Source organism: Fundulus heteroclitus, chromosome 20, assembly GCF_011125445.2.
Source record: "Fundulus heteroclitus isolate FHET01 chromosome 20, MU-UCD_Fhet_4.1, whole genome shotgun sequence".
Lineage (NCBI taxonomy): Eukaryota > Metazoa > Chordata > Actinopteri > Cyprinodontiformes > Fundulidae > Fundulus > Fundulus heteroclitus.
This window is the reverse complement of record NC_046380.1, coordinates 14,346,073-14,369,034: the sequence shown is the minus strand read 5'-3', so window position 1 is coordinate 14,369,034 and position 22,962 is coordinate 14,346,073. Positions and strand designations below refer to the sequence as shown.

The 22,962-nt window shown below is 39.7% G+C and overlaps 1 protein-coding gene across 4 annotated transcripts in view; it reads left to right on the top strand.

Annotated features, from left to right (window-relative positions):
• The window catches only part of LOC105936002 (rho GTPase-activating protein 40), a 31,346-nt gene extending 14,142 nt beyond the window's left edge, over positions 1–17,204 (top strand). For all 4 annotated transcript variants that reach the window (XM_012876639.3, XM_012876638.3, XM_021323617.2 and 1 more), the window contains exons 2-15: positions 2,057–2,277; positions 4,118–4,338; positions 5,882–5,960; positions 6,380–6,528; positions 7,622–7,787; positions 8,726–8,817; positions 9,064–9,141; positions 10,418–10,577; positions 11,176–11,258; positions 12,121–12,327; positions 13,132–13,272; positions 13,415–13,566; positions 13,773–13,828; positions 14,286–17,204. In XM_012876639.3, the coding sequence (XP_012732093.2) occupies positions 2,076–2,277; positions 4,118–4,338; positions 5,882–5,960; positions 6,380–6,528; positions 7,622–7,787; positions 8,726–8,817; positions 9,064–9,141; positions 10,418–10,577; positions 11,176–11,258; positions 12,121–12,327; positions 13,132–13,272; positions 13,415–13,566; positions 13,773–13,828; positions 14,286–14,392 (1,893 nt within the window). In that variant the 5' untranslated portion in view covers positions 2,057–2,075 and the 3' untranslated portion in view covers positions 14,393–17,204. The remainder of the gene's footprint in view (positions 1–2,056; positions 2,278–4,117; positions 4,339–5,881; positions 5,961–6,379; positions 6,529–7,621; positions 7,788–8,725; positions 8,818–9,063; positions 9,142–10,417; positions 10,578–11,175; positions 11,259–12,120; positions 12,328–13,131; positions 13,273–13,414; positions 13,567–13,772; positions 13,829–14,285) is intronic.
• The last annotated feature ends 5,758 nt before the right edge of the window (positions 17,205–22,962 follow it).

Sequence of the window (22,962 nt, the reverse complement as noted above, 5' to 3'; positions counted from 1 at the left end):
TATGAAAAAAATTCAACTGAGCCACTTAAATTCGGATGTAATTGTGGTTTACTTACGCAGCCAATGCAGTTAACCTTTTAAAGCATGCCAAATGCTCAGAAGTAAATAATGCGGCTGCTATTTCTGATCCTGCTAAACCTGTATTTTCCGTTTGTTGCCGTTTGTGGAATTTTTCGGACAATTATAAACGTCTTATAAAATGGTAAAAAAAAAAAAAAAGCTTTTATTACTGTCAGCTGGAACAGCAATAATGTAGAAAATTAAAGTGGAATAGATTTAATTAAAAACTGACAGATATATACTTATATAGGTTTCTTTGAATTCATTTATTTTGATGCTACCCTCTGTTGTTCAGACTCATTAGACCCAGAACAGTTCTTGAAATATGACTAACTGGGTCAGTAAGGGAGTTACATGTGCACTCATTGTTTACGTCGACTTTAAGAGATGTTTTTAAAAACGAAAAACATTAGTTATTTGTATTCTCTTGTATGTATAGTTTATTTTTCATTAAATGGATCCGATTCAGATTGAACTGTGTGACATTATCACAGTTATAACAATATATGTTTTTTTTGGTTCAGATAGCTTAAATGACAACATTTTCTTGCATAATTCTGTTTGTTGCTGATTTTTCTCTAGTAATTAGCAGGTTCTCAAAAATTAAACCTCTGTAATGCAATGGCTGCGGCAGGATTAAGCAATGTCTGAAAGTCTTATTGTGAGCAAGAGGACCTCTCTAACCTAACCGCTGAAAGTTAATCAGGGCTGAGTATCCTCTGCACCTCAGTGGTGTTTGTTAAGCTTCAAAACGTGTTGCAGTTTTTGGTTAAGTTACCCTCAGTCAGCTTGATATGTGGATCATATTTTAGATTTAAAGAAAAGGTTAAACTGACCAATGGGATACAACCTGCATAAAAGGTTTGCTGTTTTGTACTTTACACCATGTTTCCATGATGTAAAGCACTTTGAACTGCCTTGTTGCTGAAATGTGCTTTACAAATAAACCAACCATTAGATTTGACTGGTTTTCTTTTTAAGCTTTGTTTAAAAACAAAATAAAACATTTTTTTACTAGAATTTTGTTTTACCAGATGCTAACGAAGGACATTTTTTAAAGCAGGCCTACCAGTCTGAGTGATAGAGATTTTTATTTATTTTATTTTTGTCTCTTCCTTTTTGTTATGTAAGAAATGTTTTATCGAAATGTAATTTCTGTTGAAACTTGTTTCAAAGCACCTCCCCCCCCCCCCCCCCCCCTCTCCGTCTCTGCCAGGATAAAACTGGTTTAGCCAACTTTAGTGCATCTTGTGTCTTGCTTTGGATGACTTGCAGTTGATGTAGGCTTGTACAAGGAACCTCTCAAAACACAATGGAAAGTATGCTTCTCATACCAGCTGCAATTGTGTAGGTCCAAGAAATCCACTTAGAGCTGTGGTTTGGTCTGTCGCTTGAGATTTGCTGAATCAATGAATGTGGCTCAAATGAGCAGACCACTTCCTGTGTCTGTGATCAGGAGGTCACATTTGAATGCTTTATTGTGGGAGTATGTCCCATTGTTAGCAGGGGACGGTGTGCTTTTGAAAAGAAAATATGCTTGCTTTAGCAGTACTGTTGTTCAAGCAGGAAACTAAGCAAATTGGGGGGGAATGCATGACTTATTTCTCTGCAAATCTTAATTGCAGGTTTCAGATTACATTATTTGAGGTTTCTATTGGGAGAAATGTGTAAGTAGATGGAAGGGTGTGACCTTACGGCAGATGTCACGTTGCTACAGGGACATCTAGTGGATCTTCTTGGTAGTTTTCCTCCATGCCACATTTTGCAAGAACAATAGAGACCCCCCCCTTTTTGTCCGCTCTCGCCGTCTCTCTCTGCTCCTACCTTTTGTCTCTCCATCTTCCTGGCCTCTCCTGGCTAATCCATCTTTTCTTCTCCACTTTTGTCCTCATCATTCCTCCCGTCTTTTTTTTTTTTTTTATGTGCCTTTGTGTCTCTGCTCATTTGTTTGCATGCATGCGTGCGACTTCCTTACGTGTGTGTATGTCTGCACCAGAGATTCCAGCCCCACCGAGATGAGCGTGGAGCCCTGGGCCAGCCCGCAGGACCAGGCAGCCTCTGAGGACGCTCACAGCTCACACTCGCCACCCTCCCAGGACCAGGAGCAGCCGGATAAACTGTGCCTGGAGTCGTTCTGGAGCGAGGTTGAGACCATCCGACAGGGGTGTGGCGAGGCAGATCTCGACCCCACCAGGAGAGACTCCAGACAGTCAGAAGGTATTCACTTTGACTCTGCTGCAGTCTGATTTAAGGGTGGAGAGCAAGAGCAGAAAAGCAGGGCTGTTAATTTCAGTGTTGCAATGAATTTGTGCTTCTGAGATTTCCTCCGCGAGCATCCGTGAAATTATAGATTTGCCATGGCAACACACGGTATCAGGATGCTCGCTTCCTCACGCTGACAAACGCTACCGAACGCACCGAGAGGAAGGAGCGTTTGAGCAAAAAGCCAAACAGCCAATCATGAATGATATTTTGATTAATTTCAATGATCAGACCAATTTTTTTTTTGCTTTTGAGTTTCTTTGAATGTTGCTGATGTGAAACAAAGACTGTTTTGATTGATCACTACTGAATTACCTTACTGCATGAATACAAAACCTTCCATAGGTTTCCATATTCTTCTTTCTTATGCACTTCTTGTTACTGTGCACTATTTTATTTTTATATTTGTATCATGTTCGAATAAATAAATAAATAAAAAAAAAAAAAATATTGAGGTTAAAATACTCGGTGTGGACTGTATTGAAGATCCAAGACAAGTTCCTATCCACATATTACTACTTTTAAAGAAGACAGTCTAATGTTGCATTGTTACATGAATTATTGGCACAGTGATCTGGGGGAAAATTAAAATTACTACACTACAGTTTATTTCAGATTACTTGTATAGCCCCCGCTAACAACTGTCATTTAATGCACTTTACAAAACAAACATATCTAGTTATTTTCCAGAAATGTTTAATCAGGCCAGTACAATGAAATCTAATCATGTACCTATATTTAAATTCGGTTAGGTTACTTCCAGTTCAATCAACTCATTTAAATGAGGTTTGTAATGCTAATTGGTTGAGTTATCTGCGGTAGCGGAGCTGATTGCGTCATGAACTTTTTGGCAATCCCTCATCCTGAACGAGCATGTGGGCTCATTTAAAATGTTGCGGTTTTGAAGGAACTAACATTTTCAGGCTGTTCCAGTGGCTTCGGGTGCTTTTAAAAACGAGGTGCTGCAGTGACCAGAGCCCTGTTGCTGCACACTGCCAGTCAGCTTGACAAAGCACTTAGAAGACAAATTTGGCTGTTTGGCTGTAGTCGATGAAAATAGACATGTTGGTTTAGAAACAAAGGAAGCGCCAACAGTCGCTTTAAAACTGTAGTTGGCGATGAGGCTGTTAAGCTGTCGACTGGATGCTGTCTACCAAACAGTAATGTCAGCTTATTAACCAGCTAATGTCAGCTTGTTTTATTGTTGTTACTCTATAAATAGCAGAATGACAAACAGGAATAATATTCTGCACAGTAACATGTTTATTTAAAAACTGCTTCTTATTCAAGCCGGAGTTATTTCTATATTTTTGCTTAAGTCTCTGTCAAAATAACAAAAAAAATTTTGTAAGTTTAATTATGTTCTACAAAATATAAGGCACTCTGCAGAGCTTCCAACAAACAATGACTGAATTAGGTGCTTCACAGCTGAAGGGCATCAAACTTGCAGAAGCAGAAAGCCACCATTGTGTCTTCTTGAAGTTTGCACAAAAAAGCTGAAAACTGCTCAGTGAGCTCCAGTCCTTTCTGCTGTAGAACGATTGATACCAACATGTTTTATTATTAAACAGCAGTTGAAATATCAGTTGCTTGGGGGTTTTAAATCCCAAAAACCAGTTATACCGTGTAGATTTTGTTCTAAATTGTTGCCTGAATAACAATGATTCTTTGAAACCACTGGATTTTTTTATTTAATTCAAGGTTCTGCATACTCAAACATTTCCTCATTGTCCTCACGTGTACCTTCCTCGGCTTGTATTTACATCTCCGTAACTGCTTTGTCTTCGGGTCTCAGAGGGAGAACAGGAGGAGCAGTGGCTGGCCGACGCTGGCTTATCCACCCTTATCAGCGAGGACAGCGAGGATGTAGACAAGGCCGTGCTGCTCTCCACCCTGACCCGGACGCAGGCGGAAGCTGTTCAGCGTCGCCTGGATTCCTACACGTTATCCCGCCGCAAAAAGAACAAGCAGTCACCCCGAGACGTTCGGGACATCTTCAGCTCCCCCATCGCTCAGGTAACGATGCCGACAAGATCAAGGGACCAGTTGGAAAGGCTTCCCAACCTGTTATTGTGCTCTATATGAAAACATACACACACTGATTCCTAAAGTGTGTATTTTCATCATTACTGTAAAAAAATCTGCAATTAAAGCATTCAGATTTATGGTGAAGAAAACCTGTTTCCGTCAGACGCAGTGGCACAACAAAACAAAAATCCTGGGGAAATTGTCATAATCCCAGTGTTTGTAAGACTATCAAATGCTCAGGGCTACTACCCTGAAGGTCTCTGCTGACATTTTTAATAATTTCCTTTGTTTGTTAGCAAGGTTAAGTCCACCAGGTCAGCAATAACACGTTCTACACATGAGCCTCCTATTTTATTCCCTGCTCGTCTGTTTCATTTATATCACTTTGAGTCTGTTTCTGAGGTGGTTAGTGAAATAAAGCCTTCAGATTCTCGTGCTCTGGTCATCTCTGCATGTCTCTTTAAAGATGTTTTTCCTTTCGTTGGAACCTCAGTCCTTGCTATTATAAATAGCAGTATTGCTTCCTGTGTGGTTCTGCATGTTTGTTTAAACATGCAGTTGGAAATCCTTTGATTAGAAAAAGCTGGCCTTGACCCTTCAGGTTGCTCAAACTTAAGACCAATCTCAAAACTCCCATTCCTTTCAAAAGAATATTGGAGAAAATTGTTTTTCACCAATATTCACGTTTTGTTATTGTCGAGTTTTAAATATTAACATTACACTGAAGCAGCATTGTTAAGGGGTTTTTATTCTAATTATTCCAGAAGCTCTGTGATTGTTGTACTGTTGGATTGTAAAGAAGCATTTCGTACTGTGGACCACACTATTCTTAACTCTCGTTGGCCTAGTTATAGACCCTCGCCTATAAACGCGATCCTCTTGCTTTTAGGTCTCACAGTGATTTACTGCAGCCCAAAAACTAGGTGGAAACTTAGAGGAGATTGTGCTTTTTCAGTTAGGTCTCCTAACCATTGGATTACATTGCCTTTAAATGTTAGATGGGGGTCGTTGCTTCCTCTTTTTAAGTCTTTTTTAAAACCCTATGTTCAACAAGATTTGCCCAACTGTGAGTTGATATGCTATTTTTCATGTCTCTGTTCAATTTTGAGTGATTTAATCTGTTTTTTATTTCTTGGTTTGATCCATTATTTATCTTATTTTTGTACAGCACTTGTGGCAAACTTGCTGATTTTTAAACACGCTTCAGAAATACATTGCATTTGGGTTTGGATTGGCTGTGAAGCGTCAATGAGAGACTTTTCACTCCAGTGTTTTGTTCCATACACCAAATCTGACCTACAACGATGAGAGCAATTCACATGTAAAGGCCACTCTTTGTCCTCGGGGCGCTCTCTTTGACAGAGGGGACAGGAACAAGGTTCCTCCGATCATTATCAGTGGTTTATCAAAGGAAACACTCTGTATTCCTGTGTGCATTCACTTCCCAGAAGTAAAGATCTGATATTTATAACTGCTACTCACTGTTGATGAAGGATTTTCTTTATTAACAGTTAAACTTATGTCCCTCCAGACCATGCTGCCAGAGTCTCAGAACAGCAAAGAGCTTCCCCAGAATAGTATGGCATCAGTTGCCAAAATGCCTTTTTCAGGTAAGGACTACATTTTATAATCAGCTGGATGAAAAAGTAAGATACACAAACCATTCAAAAGCTTGTACATAAATGCAGCTCTCTTAAAATGATTCAGTTCAGGTTAGCCGTGAATCTGAGGCTCTCTGATAGGAACTTCCTGTTTTGTGCTACTGTGATGAACAAAAAACTACTTTAATTTTTTTTTTTTTTTTTTATGGAAATAGAGGTTGGCATTTCTTAAATAGGAATGTCTAAACCAGAGTTCAGGTTACATTTCCTCCTTCTCATGTACACTTTGTTGTTTTTGTGCGAGATGTTGATTTTTTTTTTCCCTTCCTTGTACATCTCGTGTGCAGTTTTTTTTCCCCTCCTTTAAAACATCTCTGCAGCAGACATTCCTTCTGTAAGATAATAGAGCAACATGTTTGTGTGTTTAGCGGTGACACCAGAGCGCCAGCGGGGCGCCCCTAAAGAGGAGTTCCTCATCACTGACATTGCTTACTGCGAACAAGCCGTGATCTTCATGAAACAAGCCAAATTTCCACTGAACAACGTCCCACACAGGAAAGAAGACGGCACCCTACCTGTGAGCTTGTTTTCTTTTGATTGTCCCTTCTTTTTTTTTTTGTATAAGGAAATCTGAGTTTTTTAAATGTCATTTCTGTCTGGAAGGTTTACCTGCTTCGATAAAGTTTTTGAAGTAAAACTATATAAATGTAAAGCACAAATCCTCACATGTATCTAATGAATTTTAGCCAAGCTGAGATCACTGGTTAAAAGTGTTTAAAAATGTTATTTGGCATATGGTACTATTATGTACTACTGTACTTTTTAGCACCAACAGCCAATTTAATGACTTGGTTAAAAGACCATGATGGCAATTCATCATCGGTCATTGGAAAACTAAAATATAACATAGAATGTGACTTTTAAAGGAAGATTAAACGTTGTAGGAATATCTGCACACTTTAATATGTAAATATACCTAATGTCATATGTCATAGCAAGTTAATGTCAGGAGAGCTGCTAAATTTGTGCTCAAGTGCTAAATATATTTAGTACCTTCCTCTAATGCAAAACCTAGTGTTAAAGTATTAACATTTCAAAATTTAAACCCAGTCATTATTATAACTCAGTCGCAGTCAATAACCAATAGCTTAATATTTATGTCCTTGTTTTAGTGTGTGTACTTCAAATACACCAAAAATAAACTCGTAGTCACACGTCTGTCTGTTTAGCTAAACTTGAACTCACTAAATCCTTTTAAATTTACTGGAATGTTATTTTTACAGAATTCACTCTGGGCTACAGTGCCAGCTTTGCTAAGTGTTTTTGAGTCATAATGGATTTAAATTCTTCAGTAAAGCTGACAAATATTATTACAAGTCATTTTCAAACCATCGTCTGCTACGGGTTAGATAATGAGGTTAAGAATATGAGGAATTAGCGGAAAACAAAGGGAGAGTTGTTGCGTAACACAATCCGGCAGATTTATGTTTTTCTATTTCAGGCTAACCAGATTTCCTCTGAATAAAGGCTTTGATTGTGTTTAGGATAAATAGATTATTCTCTCCTTGTGTCATTTTCCATCTACAGTATATATAAATATTTCCAGATTGTTTTGTGTTTTCTGTCTCAATCTTAATTTGTCTGCACTGCGTCTACTTTAATGTCCGCAGCGGGTGATCTGCCCAAAGTGCCGCCTCGGAGTGACTCGTATTCAAGATCTCTCCCACGCTGACATGAAGAAGGTTCGGCAGTTGGCTCTCATCGACATGACGGCGCTCTGCGACCTCCTAGAGCTGGAGGTTAAAAGACACAAAACGGGAAGGAGGAAAATTGCAGGTGTGAAAGCTCTCTGCTGCATTAAACCTTCATAAGACATGACAGACATGGAGACTGACCCACTATAGAGGGCCATTATCCTTTCTTTTTTTTAAATAAAATATGTAAATGTTTAGCTTTTGGTACCGATGAAATTAATGAGTAAAGTTTTTAATATATACTTTTTGAATAGAAACAGACAATCTAAAAAAAAAAGATCCTACTGAGTTGCACATTTCTTTGAAACTGAGTATCCCATTTTATATAACTATATATTTTTTTCCCTATTTTGTAAATTTGCCCTTACTCTACAGTATCGTATTCTTATCTTATATTTTACTTTTTCTGTTTTCCCTGACACTTTGCTGCTGGCACACTGAATTTCCCCACTGTGGGACAATAAAGGATATTTGTATTCTATTACATAAATGTTATGTTATGTTATGTTATGTTATGGACATGTTTGGGCCTACAGTCATTGGTAACTCTAATGACAATTGTCCAGCAGACAGTCATTGACATCCTCAAAAAGGAGAATAAGTCAATAGAGGTCTTAGCTAAAGAAACTGCTTGATAACAGAGTGCTGTGTTCAAGCACATTTAAAAGAAAGTTGAGTGGAAGGAAAAAAATTTAGTAGAAAAAAGTACATAAGTGATAGGAATCACCACAGCATTGAGAGTCTGAAGAAAGAGTGGAAAGGCACATAGACATTGTGGGTGTTTTTATAAATAAAAGCATTCCATTTACAATCAGAAATTCATTTGCTTGTCCTTTAGTAAGGTACGGATAGTTACCTAATATGAAAAGTGTTGATGATAATATTGCTTGTAATATGATTAATAACAGATTAGAGATAACCCAGCCCACTCTTTTCTTATATTTTTTTTTGTTTGTTGGGGTTTTTTTCGGACAAAGGTTTATGTATGACACTTATGGTTGATGTTTCAATCTGTTACAGAGAGCACACTAATAGGTGTACCACTTGCCACACTGCTGGAACACGATCAGAAACTGAGAGCAAACACCTCTATTCCTATCTTCCTGCAAACGGTACGAGTCTGTCTACTATTCATGCATAACTCAGCTTTTCATATAGTTGCAATATAAATAAATCATACTGGAAGCGGTTTGCTTCTGCTTGCAAACAACTGAACCAAAAAATTTTAGAAAGCCCAGGGTTCTGTGTGCATGCAGTGTGTTGACCACACCCTGTATGTAGAGGCAGTTGCTGATTCCAACCAATAGAGGTGAACAGGAGATTCACAGCTGCTGTTTGTTTTTGATTTTTCTTCATAGCTGCTGTCCTTTCTGGAGAAGAAAGGTGTCGATTCAGAGGGGATCCTGCGGGTTCCAGGATCTCAATCCAGGATAAAGGTACAGTATCTCTGCACCTCATGAGAAAAAAACTATTAGTTGTCCTTGAATGAAGTATAGATGAAGTGTTATGGCTCTAATGGCTGTCAAAGTATTGATTATTTCTGACTATGAAATGTCAGAAATAATCAAATGTCAATTGGCTTTTCTGAGATTAACTACAGCTGACATTTAAAGTATGAAGGCCCAGTAAGACAGAATCAATTATGATTATTCAGGAGCTGCAACCAAGTGGCCCCTTGCCATCCTGTACTTAATTTCTTCATTAAAACACAGGAGTTAAATAAGTACAGACACTAGAGGGCGCCAGTTAGCGTTGTATCACTGTGCGCGACAAAAACCTTCAATGACTGATGACTGAACTTATAAGAGGACTTGAAAACCTGGATTTCTTCCTGAGAGTCAGCCTATTGATACACTTACTGATTACATAATAAGCATTTTAATTGTATTAAGACACGGTATGAACTAAGCACATTTGACAATGTTCCCGTGTGAAAATTACTTTTTACCTTCAATAAACCTTCACAAAGAAATGTATATAATTCATCTATTAAGAAGTCCAATTAACTTAAGTTGTCGCGTTCGTCCAAAACGCTTTTTAAGACCAAACATGAAAGACATTTTTTATAGAATGTTATGAGAGAAATATAATTAGAAGGTAAAAAGCTGTTAACAATAATTCCTGCCCTTATTTTAAAAAAAATCTATTTGACGTAATTAACCAAAAACAGAGACTGAGTTCAATAAGATAATTTTATCTACACTTTATGTGCTTGTGTTGTTTATTGTGATCTGATATATATAAAACATTTTAATCAAAACGATTTGTTCCTTCAGAAAACAAAAGTTTTCATATAAGTAAATGCACATATTTAGACGGGTAATTGTATTGTACATATGTAGGAAAAGCAGAGATGCACCAGTCAGTGGTCCAGAGATTGAAATTTGCAAATTTTCCCTTAATCAGCTCTGATAGATGATTGGTAGGTCAAACGCTATAAAATCTAAATGTTATTTTCCCTTGTTCGGTAAATGCGTCCATCCTAAGAACTACCATTTTCAGTCTGTAAATCCATCAACCAACAAAGCATATTCTTCATTTTTTTTTGTTAAACTAAATCAGATAAAGATTCGATTTTTTATTCATAAATTAGAATAATCATGTTGTATAACTATATGCTGGATTTAAAACTTTAAAATCCCTAGACCTTAGAAAAATGATATCAGACTGTTGTGTTGTTTTTACGGTTCTTACATTATTCACTGTCTGCAGCTGCTGCAGCAGAACTTGGAGGCCAACTTCTACTCAGGACATTTCAGCTGGGATGAAGTGAGTCCAAATGATGCCGCTGCACTACTGAAGAAGTTCATCCGAGAGTTACCGGATCCGCTGCTGACTGCAGAATACCTCAACACCTTCAGCGCTGTGAGAGGTCAGTGGACTTTAATCAACAGATCTCACTGGCTCGGTTACGTATCTGCATTACACGTATTCCTTTTTGTGTCTCAGATATTACTGTAAAATTTAATGATATGCAACGATTCTTCCACACAATAATCTGATGGCCACATTTCCTGACTTCTGGTCTGGGTTTACGTAATCACTTAGGTCTTTTTTACGGTGATGGCAATCCTTTGTGGTCCTTATCGTTTCTGTTTCAGCTTAGAAAGCAATCTTAAGATGAACAAGTTGATATCTTTAAAACACATCCAGTTCCCCCACAAACACACAAATGCACCGCATCTTCAGAGATCAGCTGTTTTCACATTAGTTTGACTTTAATAAAAAAAAAATAAAAAAAAAATGAATAATATTAGTATTGCCTGAGTGATGGCAGCTGAGCTATAGTTTGTAAAGAGGATCAGTGCAAGTGATGAATGACTTGTGACCACAGAGACATAAGCTAACAATCCTAATGGCTACCAGTCACAATGCCATTAATCTCTGGACATCCCATTACTCTTAGTCAAACATGGAGGAAATGAGCTGTGTGTGTTCATTTATTCTTGCTTTGTCGCCTTCTTCTCTAGACATCACAGAGCTGAGGCAGAAGCTGCACATGTTGAACCTGCTCGTTCTGCTGCTCCCTGAGCCCAACAGGAACACACTGAAGGTAAAGACATCACAACTCTTAAACACCTTGATCTTTGTATTTCGCAAGAAAATGCACAAAAATCTGTCCATACGGGAGACTTTAAAAACAGTCTCCTGTACTCCGATACCCCTAAATAAAATTCAGTGCAACCAACTGCCCTCAGATCCAGGTGTCTATTTTAACTTCAGTTGTAGTCGAGATACTGACACTCACGTAGGACAATGGGAGCATTGTGATGAGAGAAAAAAAGCAAAAACAATGAGCAAAATGAAGCAATTAAAATTGATATAGTCATCTCACTATTCAACAACTATACAGTGATTACTATTTTTTCTGCTATACTCCACCCCCACCTCCCTTTCATGTTTGATGATTCACCAACAGAGTCCTTAAATAGTCCGTTTGCTGCGGAGAGTCTCTAAGGTTTAAAATAACTCCAAAAATGTACCTTTGGTTAAAAGCCTCATTGTAGACTTTAACAGTAAACGAGAAGTGTGCTACATGTGTCCATCCCAACACACTTCAGTGTTTTTGTCAGAAATCCGATCCACTTGACAAAAGCCCATTTTCATAACATCTTACTCATAGTCTGAATTAAACTCTCTACTGTGTTATATAATGTTCTGCATCTGTCGTGACTGGCTCTCGCCAATCCAACTGTGCAGTCAGTTTCACCTTTAAAGACTAAGGATGGAAGGACAAAACAATAGCCACCTGCACTAACTACTTTAACGTCACTGGAAACGGATGAAAATAACTTGAGCGGAAACAAACCTGTTCTTCAGCGGAGTTAATACATGAAATATTTTCTCCTTGAGTTCATCGCAGTATTATCCCTGCCTCACGTAGTTGGTGGTATTTGTATTGTTGTTCCTGTCAGGCCCTGCTGGAGTTCCTGAGTAAGGTGGTTAACAGAGAGAAGAAGAACCGGATGAATCTGTGGGCCGTGGCGACCATCATGGCTCCTAACCTCTTCCTCCATAAGGCCGTCCCAAGCCGCCTGACAGAAGGGACAGAGAAAGGACAGGCAGAGAAGGCAGCAGATGTGATGAGGCTTCTCATCCGTTACCAGGACCTCCTCTGGACGGTAGGAACAATTATATAGATCAGCTATTATACGCCGGGTTGTCTAGTCTGGACATGCACCAGTGTACTGTAAACTGTGTAATAGGTTTTCTAAAGATGCTACAGATTGTTGTAAAGAGAAACATTAAAAGCTGAGTATTCCTGGGGAAACTTTTTTTTTTTTAACTTTAATACTACCAGGAAGTTCCTTTTTTTTTATATGAACATTTGTTAGGAATGCAAAGATCAGCGGCACTCAGAATCCAAACTGTAAAGTGTGAGGGAAGCAGCATCTATTGAATAATGTCACCTTCATACAGAACATTCAGGTTTTAAAACAAATGAATGCAGACCTGGTTTAGAAAATAAAACCCCGGTCCAACCTTCAGGGTTTCTTACTTACTGCTCCCTATTCACCCTGAAAGAAAGGCTATCATTCAGCTAAATACCGTCATGTTCTCTGTGTGTTCTCCCCCATGGGTAGAGACGCCAACATTATCTGAGGGCTATAAGTAGGGCATTTTTTAAATTACAAACTTAAGGCAAAACAGTGATTCCTGCAACAGCTGAAAGGCAGTTTAAAGCCTGTCAACAGCCTTCGTTAGAGTAGAATCAACCAAGTGTTGTCATCTGCATAAATGTGTACTTTTTCTGTACATACCTTCTCCCCAACGGTATTAATAAAAATGGAAAATAAGGCGGGGCCTAGTATTAAGCTTTCTGAAATGTTCATTTTCTAAGATGTTTTTATGGCAAGGTTCGCATACAGTGTTCATCTGTGGGGATGTTGATTAAAACTGCTGTCATGTTGTCCTTCTGCCCTCAGGTCCCCAACTTCCTCATAAGCCAGGTGCGTAGGCTAAATGAGAACAGTAACCGCCGCTACCAATTCTACGATCGGCGCATCAAGAACCTGCTGAGAAAGATCCAGCCAGACAGCAGAGAAAAACCTGAGAAGAACTCAGAGGTGAGTTTGTGTAGCAGGAATCTGTTGATTTTTTTTAAAAACGTTCTAAAAGCGTATGAATCCCTTACGCTGTGTACGTCGCTCTATACTCAGGTTTTATATCCAAAGTAAACATGTTTTTAACAAATGTTCTGTTCTGTAGCCGCGTCGTACCATAAGAATCCAGGTGGAGGATCTGGTGAACAGCACCATGGAGTTTCAGCTCAACATCAACTCCAGAACCTCGGACCTGCTCGCCCAGTTTTACCGTCAGTTCCTCCGCAGCCCGGAAAACGGGAAGGGGAAAATGCGAAGGTATGAGGCTCAGGCAGTTCTGAAATAAACTCTAAAGTCATGGAGCTCAGCTACATGACGTCTTCCTGCTAAGATTTGGATGCTCTTTTGTGTCTGGTGCTCAATCATTGTCATGTCTGCCACCTGATGGGTGTTTTCTCTAGTTCATATGCCTTATATAACATGTTATTTAAAAAAAAACATAATAAATAATTTTCTGTTGACAGAAACGGCTCTGTGGGATATCCAGACTGTGCCCTGTATGAAGTGGGAGGGAATATCGGTGAGTTTTTTTTTTTTTTTTTCTCTCAGATTAGATTGCATGTATTTCTGCTCACTGAGCTGATGAGAGCAACAAGGCAAATTGTTTAGAAGACAAAGAGGCATGAGCTGTGCATCTGCAGTTATCAGAGCAGATAAATGCTGGTCAGACATGTCTGTGCTCTCACAGGAGCGTGAACGATGCAAAAGAAAGTTACTTTCAGTTTACTGCATCAGGAAAATCTTTTAACTGTGACTTTTGTTGTTTGGACTCAAACAAAAAAAATCAACGTTATTAACTGGCAGACAAAAATATTCATTCAGACTAAATGAACATTTAATGTATTTTCTTTTGTAATAGCAACAGTTCACTTTTCTCTGTCAGTAAAATCCTATTTTTACATTTTTCTTTTTTTTGTTTGTTTGTTTTTCTGCCATCACTGGTTTGCGTTTAATTGAAGTTGTGTGCGTTTCTACAGGAGAGCACTGTTTGGACACCGAGACACACCTGCTGGATCTGTACAACAGTAATCCGGGAGGAGAATGGATCATCAAAACGAAGCCCAACGGAGGCAGAGGGCAGTGACACAGGGGCCCGTTGGCCGACTGATGGACAGACTGAGCACCAGATTTCAGAGGAGCGATGAAGTCATTTTCCTCCAACCTCCTCATCGCTTCTGCTCTTCCTCTGAGCAACAAGCAGGAAGCGGGGACAGATGGAGCAGACAGAAGCATTTATCTGCCTGGAGCAGAGTTGAGAAATCCTGATCCCTGCTCTTTCTTTCCGCCTCTACTTTTCACTCCGTTTCTCTCCATCTTCTCCCACTTCTTTCTCTCTTTGGACGATCACTTCCTGCGTTGCTGCACTGCTGCAAGCAAAAAGCTGCTAACGTGACTCATTACTTCCAGCAGAGAACCTGCTGCACAGAGAACGAAACAGAACAGCGAGGAGATGGGGAGATGGGGGGGAGGACAGTTGGCTTTAACGCATTTTCTCTGAAGCGATCATCTCCGGCTACAAGCGAACAGATGGGGATGCAGAGCACCTCTGGCTATCCTGAGCCCACCTCACCTCCACCTCAGCTCACGCCAGCTTCTGCTCCAACTACACAACGTTGTGGATTTACTCCGAAGGGAGTACAAGGACATAGGGGTAATCTAACCAAAAATGGAACCAACTAGTGCAGCGACCTAACGAGATGTGTTGCTTAATAGTTAAGATGAGCACTTGGAAAGAAAGAATAAAAAAAAAAAATCTTCCAGCAGATGGAGTTAAAATATTTTTCTGAATACAACATAGTTTTTACTAGAAATGCACTAAACATTCAGCCAGAGATTGGGATCTTTCAATTTTTGCTCAACCAGCTCTGATCAGTGATCTGCAAATCAAATACTGGGGAATCTGATTATTTCCCTCCCTAATTTTATATCTCCAAACAGAGGACTCCTGCTATTTCATGTCTATAAATGATTCAATCAACAGCAAGTACTTTAATGTCCTTTGAGTTTATAAAAATGAAAAAAAAGCTTACAGAAAGTAGAGACTTATGCTTTAAAGCATAAACAGAGATTATCTTGTCACTCCTTCATCTTCTGTCCGATTCAAAAGTGCTAGCTTCATCAAAAAACCTGCTGCACATAGTTATCTTCTATGTGGTAATACAGAGTTGGAATTGGTTCAGACCGGAATCTGCAGATCAGCCTTTTTTTTTTAGAAAAACAAAAGGAAAGTAAATTGGAAATCGGTATTGGCCTGGAAGGGCCTGATTGGTGCATCTCTGCCTTCTATCCGTCAACTTCATCTGCTCCTGGAAAAAGCTAATAATTTAGATTATGTTGGAGAAAGGAGTGTTCAGGAGGAAAAAAGGTTCATAATTTTTGTGCAATGTCATTCACGACACACAGAAAACCCCTATGTCCTTTTTATTCTTATTACCAAGCAGCATGAGAACATTCTGAAGCTGGAAGAGCAGAAGATAACTAGGAATTGCTTTTTTTAGATTCATCCAGATCAGTTGGTTGATTCTCCTCCTCGGTCACCTGCTGCTGTTGTGAAGTGACTCCTTTTATCCAAGAAGCTGGCTCAACTTTGGACCTAAAAATAATTCTCCCACATCGACTTGTTTGGTGTTGCTTCTTCAACGACAGACTTTGTACCTCTAAAGGGAGTTGTTAAGGACACGCGGTGAAGCTGGTCTTCATTTGTAGTTTTTAAACGCAAGAATGAAAGAAAACGACGCTGAAGTGACTCTTAAGGCACACTGACACTATTGTAATTATGACTATTATTTATATAATTGTTAAACAGTTGTTGCTTTGTTGTGATTATTGTGTTAGGTAGACTTGAGGAAAGTCGGCCCATACTCGGTGTGGGGGATCTAACATCTTTCCATATTTTTTAAATGGATCTCTTTCCAGCTGTAATTCTGATGCTTTTCCCCGTGTAAATGTGCACACTGTGCCGTGACGAGGCGTCTGTCCAGAACCAGGACTGTTTGGCTTCCTGAAGCTTTTCCAAACACACACACACACACACACACACACAAGCAGCAGACGAATGTTTCAACGTTTCGCGCCGCTCGTCAGAAGACAATTGCTTTTGCACCTTGCAGCCGGAGCCATGTTGTGGCGCCGCGGCCATTTTGTCGGAGGGGGCGTGTCTCTCTCAGGCTGCACTCCATAAACGTCATAATGACAAGCGGGGCCCCCTGCACCAAAATCCATCAACGCCCTCTGCTCCATCTCTGTCACCTACCCCATAATGGACCATAATGGCAGCATCAGAAACGCATAGAGGAATCACATTTCTCTGATAAAGCAGGAGGTAATAAATGGATGTTATAAATTCTCCCCCCTCACCACCACAGACTTGATGACCGCAGTCTGTGTGTGTGTGTGTTTGTGAGTGATGGGCTTCACTACACGCATCCAATGGGCCAATTGCCGGGTCCTCCTGGGCACAGTTCAGTGGTTCGGCACAAAGCGACCCGATGGGACGGCCTTCTGCTGGCGGTCAGGAGAACGGGGTCACCTCTGAAGCGGCTTCCCAAAGGGAGAAAACGCGGCATGAACACGCCACCAAGTGGTGTCACCTCTTCACAGTACGAGAGAGACTTTTTTTTTTTTTTTGTGTTTGTGTAAACATGAATGTGTTTGTGCGCGCGTGTGAGAAAGAAGCTCTGAAACAGTATTAGTACCTAGCAGAAAAGTGACCGGAACGCTTGTTTCCTGCTGATGTAAATTTAAGACGTCGGCCAGAAGACGTCAGAATGTATATTTATGCCCTTTACATTGTTTTTAAAACGCGTCTGTGAACATACCTTTCTGTAGAAAGAAAAAAAAACTTTTGAAAACTGTTCAATCTTTGGCAATAAATGTGAGCCTAATGCTGTGCTGGACATGATTTATTCTTTCATTATGAGTGAACGGGTAGAGTGGGAAGATGATATCAGCAGAAGCATCATTTATCAACCAGAGTTGCATCTGTGACTCCAGAGAAAGCCGGAAAAAAAAAACGTGCATTTGAGAAAACGGAGAAGATGTGGAGAGAAGTATTGGTTGATTGTGCTGCTCTAATCAATAGGGAGATTAACCTTGTAATGTGTTTGCGGGCGGAGAGGCCAGAGCTGCTCAGGTCGCTGATTAATCATCAGAAGCGCTCCTGGAAAAAGAACATTTGTGACTAACTGCTTCATCAACTTTGATTATTCAAGGTCTCGGCGTGTCCAGGCCTGAACCATGGAGACAAAAGGAACACAATGATTGCATCGTTCGGCATTTATCTTACGCAGACTAAACTTTAGTACAGCTTTTGCTGCTAGACATATTCAGCCTTACTCAATAAATTAGAATATTGAAAAGTTAATTTCTTTCAGTAACCCGATTCCCAAAGGGAAACATTAAATACGTAGATTAACACAGGCTCATGATGTTTTAAAGCCTTTATTCCTGTTAATTATGATTTTTTTTTCCCCCACCTCCAGCTTATAAAAACACAGCATTCATTTAAGATTAGAATATTGCATCGGGCCAATAAAAAGGAAAGAAATGTTCATGTTGAAATGGGCTTAAAGGTTGCTTTTTCAAAAGATACTTTTAATCTAACAACCCTTCAGAAATGCTTATTCAAATGTACTGAATATGAAGTCAGAAATATATTTCTGACTGGATTTTGATAGAGCTTTAAGTTTTTATGTCTTACTATCGTTATTGTTGATGTTTTAATGTTCCCCTCTCTTTGTGTGTTCTCTGCCCTTTCTTCCGCCTTTGTTGAAAGCAAACCAAACTGCGCCCAACATTCAGCCTTCGGCAGCCAGCCTGCCAGACGCAGCCCCCTTCGGCCTGCTGCAGATTTAAATTACTGTAATCAGTGGATGAATAGCAATCAGCAGCCTTGTATGAACTGCCGGCAGAAAGTCTGACCCCCGGCTCTCTCCGCCAATCGGAGCGCGGCGTCCCATTCATGGCTAATCACCACGTGCGCTCAGCGCTTCACCACTTAACTCACATGACGGAGGAAGCTCTCTTCTCCTCCGTTTTGTCTTTTTGTGTTGATGCTGACCGGATTGATGGGGATAACGTTTTGGAACGACGATCTTTCCTGGGTTTAGTTTGTGGTGGCAGCTGTCAATTGGCAACAGAGGCGCCATCTCCGACGAGAGGAGTTCAAATTTAAGTCTTTATAGTTTGCTTCTCTAATTTTTAATAAGTCTGTATTAGGAGGAATCTGTAATTGATGTTTAGTTCTTGCGGAGTTCTGGTAGAAATTGTTTTGTCCATAGGTTCAAAACCACTTACAAAGTATTACTCTGTACATTACTAGACTGCACCGAGGTGAGCAGTGGCTGTTTTTGATGTAGGCAACATGGGCAGTAACCCAGGGCGGTGTTAGAAAGGGGGTCACATGACCACGCAGTTATTCATGTGCCGTCATTAGAGGGAGCAGGTTACCAAACCAGGCGGTTTCTCCCTCCCAACGTCTGAGAGAATCTCCTGGATTGTGAATATCTGGTTTCCAGGAGGCGTGGAGTGCAGGGTAACCTGCGACGTCTTTTCTGCCTTTAGCAAAACCGCCTCAGTGCTGCGTTAGGCGACGTCCGACCGGGTAACTCGAAGAAATCACATCTTCACAGACAGAGACCGTGTCTGCTCATGTTTACATGATGGAAACAGCCACAGGGAGCAGAAGATGTAGAGCTGCTTGTTTACTGCGGCTTCAGGTATCGCTGGAAGGGGGATCTAAATTGGAGAACGCTCTCATGGAGGTATGATGCCAACACAAAAGGTAAAATGTTTACCTTTAGGCTAGGTTGGTGAGAGAGGTGCACACCAAGGGGAACAATCATCACTCAAGTGAAATAACAAGGTTTGATTAGTGCAAACATCCCGTTTTATCAGAAATACTCATTTGTAGTGATTGGTAACTTTTGTAAATCAGCACAGACGTGTCCGTTTGTCACTTTGTTCTTCTTCTCCACATTTTCATAAGTGAGTTGATTTTTATTTTATTTTTTCATTAGAAAAAATTAGGACGCCCCCTAATTGTGTGTTTTTGTAATATAGATAGATAGATAGATAGATATCTTTATTGTCATTTTGCATGCACAAAGTGCGTACAGAACGAAATTTCGTTTGCATACAGCTTGAAAAGAATCACTCTAGAAATCACTCTAATATTTGAACAAATGGATATTTATTGTCAATTTTAACAACACTGAGAAATTCAAATAATATAGATGAACAGGAAAAAACAAAGAAAATATATTTTGTAAAATGTGATAAAATAGAACTAAAGTTTCTGGTGAGTAATATGGAAGGGTTTATTCTCAATTCACATTTATTTTAACTAAAATTGGTAAAATAAAACAAAGGTGTTTCACATTAGGTGCACATGATTGGAACATTATCACTCAGTCTTTTGAAGGTGGTTTGCCCTCCTAAATCCCTTTGCAGATTATAATCTCCTTTCTGAAACCCCCAGACAGCTCTTTGTATCTTATAATGATGTTCACTTTCATGTCAGTGGTCAGGAAACCAAATGAAATGTCTGAGGTTTAAAGGTATACAGCCACGTAATATGCTTATAAAAAAAATACCAAAAACCGTTAGATCATGATAAAATAAGGTAATACACAACAAGCCTCCATCTTGAAAGTGTTTTGATAGTCCTTTTTGAGCCGAAAAATAATTTGCTCTCGGGCGCGATTAACAAATGTAATCAGACGTGGCGTCATCCAGCGACTATCGTGATGCCGGTTTGCTTCATTTGTAAATCACTTGTAAATAATGGCAGCCTGACCCTCTGCAATGCTTCGCAATAAAGCGGCAGCTCGGCGTGATCGAAGACCGACCGTTATTAATTAAATAAACCAATCTACAAAAACTTTAAGAGCCTCATATCGGAAAATTTAGTCACGTCAGTCAACTCTGCGATCACATCTGAGCAATCGGCAGGTTTAGCGTCCGCTTCAGTGAACACCAACGTTCATACTGTATTCCCAGCGACATTTCCCTCTTGGAATCATATTTTTCTGCACTTATTTTTCACTGGATCTTGGATCATTCTTCATTGTTGTTACTGGGAGATGCTAATAGCCGTTAGCCGCTTCCTTGTTTTATTCCCTGCTCCGCATGCGCAATACACACTCCCATTAATATTGTAAACAAACAAAAAAAAAGGCTTTATTTACAAACAAATTGAGCAAAAACGAAGCATAAAACACCAAAATAACAACTAATACACCAGCAGGACATGATAATCTTTCAGGAAAACCTTTTATGCAACCAGAGTGAGCTACTGACGTATAAATAAACAAAGAAGTAAAATAACGCAGCTATGAACCTTTAAAGAGGTCTCAAGACAATTTGAAACCAGCCAATGAACTGCAAAAATAGAACTAAAAACAAGAAAATATTTCTTGAAATGAAAGTATTTTTCTTTGATTTGAGCAGGTGAATAAGATTATTCGCCAATGGAATAAGATTTTTACACTTAAAATAAGAACAATTCATCTCCATCATCTTATTTCAAGTGCAGTATATCTAATTATCTTATTTTAGGGGTAAAAATACGCATTCCATTGACAAATAATCTTATTTACCTGCTCGAATCAAGGAGTAATGCATTCATTTCAAGAAGATTTTACTTATTTTTAGTTCTCTTTTTGCAGTGTGGAAGTTGTCCACAAGTTCAGGACACATATGGCCTGAATAAATACAGCTACTGCTACTGACTCTGGATATGAAGGTTCTTAGCTGAGTTTTAAACATTTTATTGCATTAAAATCGGACTGAATAGTAGTTGTGGTTTCTTTGAAGCAAGCGTAATTGTGAAATGGGGACAACGGGGTGCATTTAGCACCAAAAAGCTCATTAGCAAAATACGTCTTGCTGTTGATAATCTGAATTTTAAGCATTTACTCTGGTCTGGAGGTGATCACTGGAGCATCTGGGTGAGTAAAACAACCAACTTCACCAGAAAAAATAAAACAAGCCATGGACGTGGGGGTGTTCGGACTGGAAGAGGACGCTTCTGTCATCGCCACTCCCTTTCTTACCCTGCCTGCCCCCCCCCCCCCTCCGACAGATCCCCTCTCCCTTTCTTACCCTGCCTGCACCCCCCCCCCCCCCACCCCCACCCCCTTACCCACATTCTGCTAGCTGCCAGGGGTGGATCCCTGCGTTTATCTCCACCATCCAGCCCCAGTGTCTCCTAGCAACACAACACGGATCATTTAACTGCCACAGCATCCCTCGTTTTATCCGAGCGGTTTAAACATACAACACGCCAACTGCCTTTCATCGTCACGTTTTGTGCTTTTATTTCCCTTAAATTCTCCCCTGGGCCTGTTTGTTGGTGTGTTTTTTTTTTTTTTGTTGTTGTTGTTGTTGTTGACAATGCTTGTCTTCCAGGAAGGTCTGAGGCCCTTGAAGCATATCAGTGCCACACTTGAGGGCAGACAGACAGCCAGGAGAGGCTTTTCTGTCAGGACGTGTCTCTCCAAGAACCAGCAGGTGCACACACACACACACACACACACACACACACACACACACACACACACAACCAATGGGGAAAGACATGACTTGGCCCTCGGTCTGAAAGGCCCTCGCGGAATCAATTAGCATTGAGATTAATGAAGCGCGTAATGAAGAGAGTGCTATCGCTCCCGCAGACAGGCACAGAGATGATTGTGAATCTGCGTGGAGGAAGACACACGCTGAAAAGGAACATCAAAGATATTCAAATAGCCACTTTGGCCTTTATGTTTTGTAAGAAAAGAGCCAAATTAAAAGCATCGCCGCTTTAAATAAACCTGCAATATGTATGTAGTTTTTTTTTTTTATTTAATCACATTTACATATAAAAAGTGTCATTAATAAAACACATAATTAAAGATAAAATGATTGCATGGAAAAAGGGTTATTTTTTTTTTTATCTCTCAGGATCCATCAGTGCTAATATGCTGAAAGGAGATTGCTTCCGGTGCAGATAATCCTGAGTGATCCTGTCAAATAGATATTCTGCATTTAGTTAAACCTGTGAATAAAATAATTAATTTTCATTCTAAAATGCAGCCATTGTCTGCAGTATAAACAAAAACGACTTTATGTCACTGACGATGCCTCCTATTGTGTCTCTCTGCCTCAACATAGTATCTCTTTCCTTCAGCCTTTGTGTCATTTGTGCAAGAAAGGATATTATAAATCTGAGAATTCTGAGAATGTTTTTATTTATTTTATAATGGTATTTACTTGTAAATCCCCTGGGTACCTCCCAGAATGCTTTTTTTTTTAAAGGGAACATACATTTTAATACCTTCCTTTTCACATTCAAATCATTCTGTTGTGGTCTATATAAAGTGGAACCACAATGCTTTGATCTGAATTCCTCGTTATTGTTCCCCCACAGCCCTCCTGTTCTGACATCAACTCGTTTTGGTGCATTTTCTTTAAATCTAGGGAAGGCACGTCACACCCCTTCCCGGTCGCAGAGCGTTTCACTCCAACCCAATCGGACATTTTTTGTGTTTGCTGGGCGGACGGTGTAATGAATTGTGTGGGTTAATGCATCCAACGACCGAACGTTTTCAGGCATCCACTTGTAGCTTCGGCATCCTTGAGCTTGGACTACAAAATCTGGGCGAGAAATAAAAA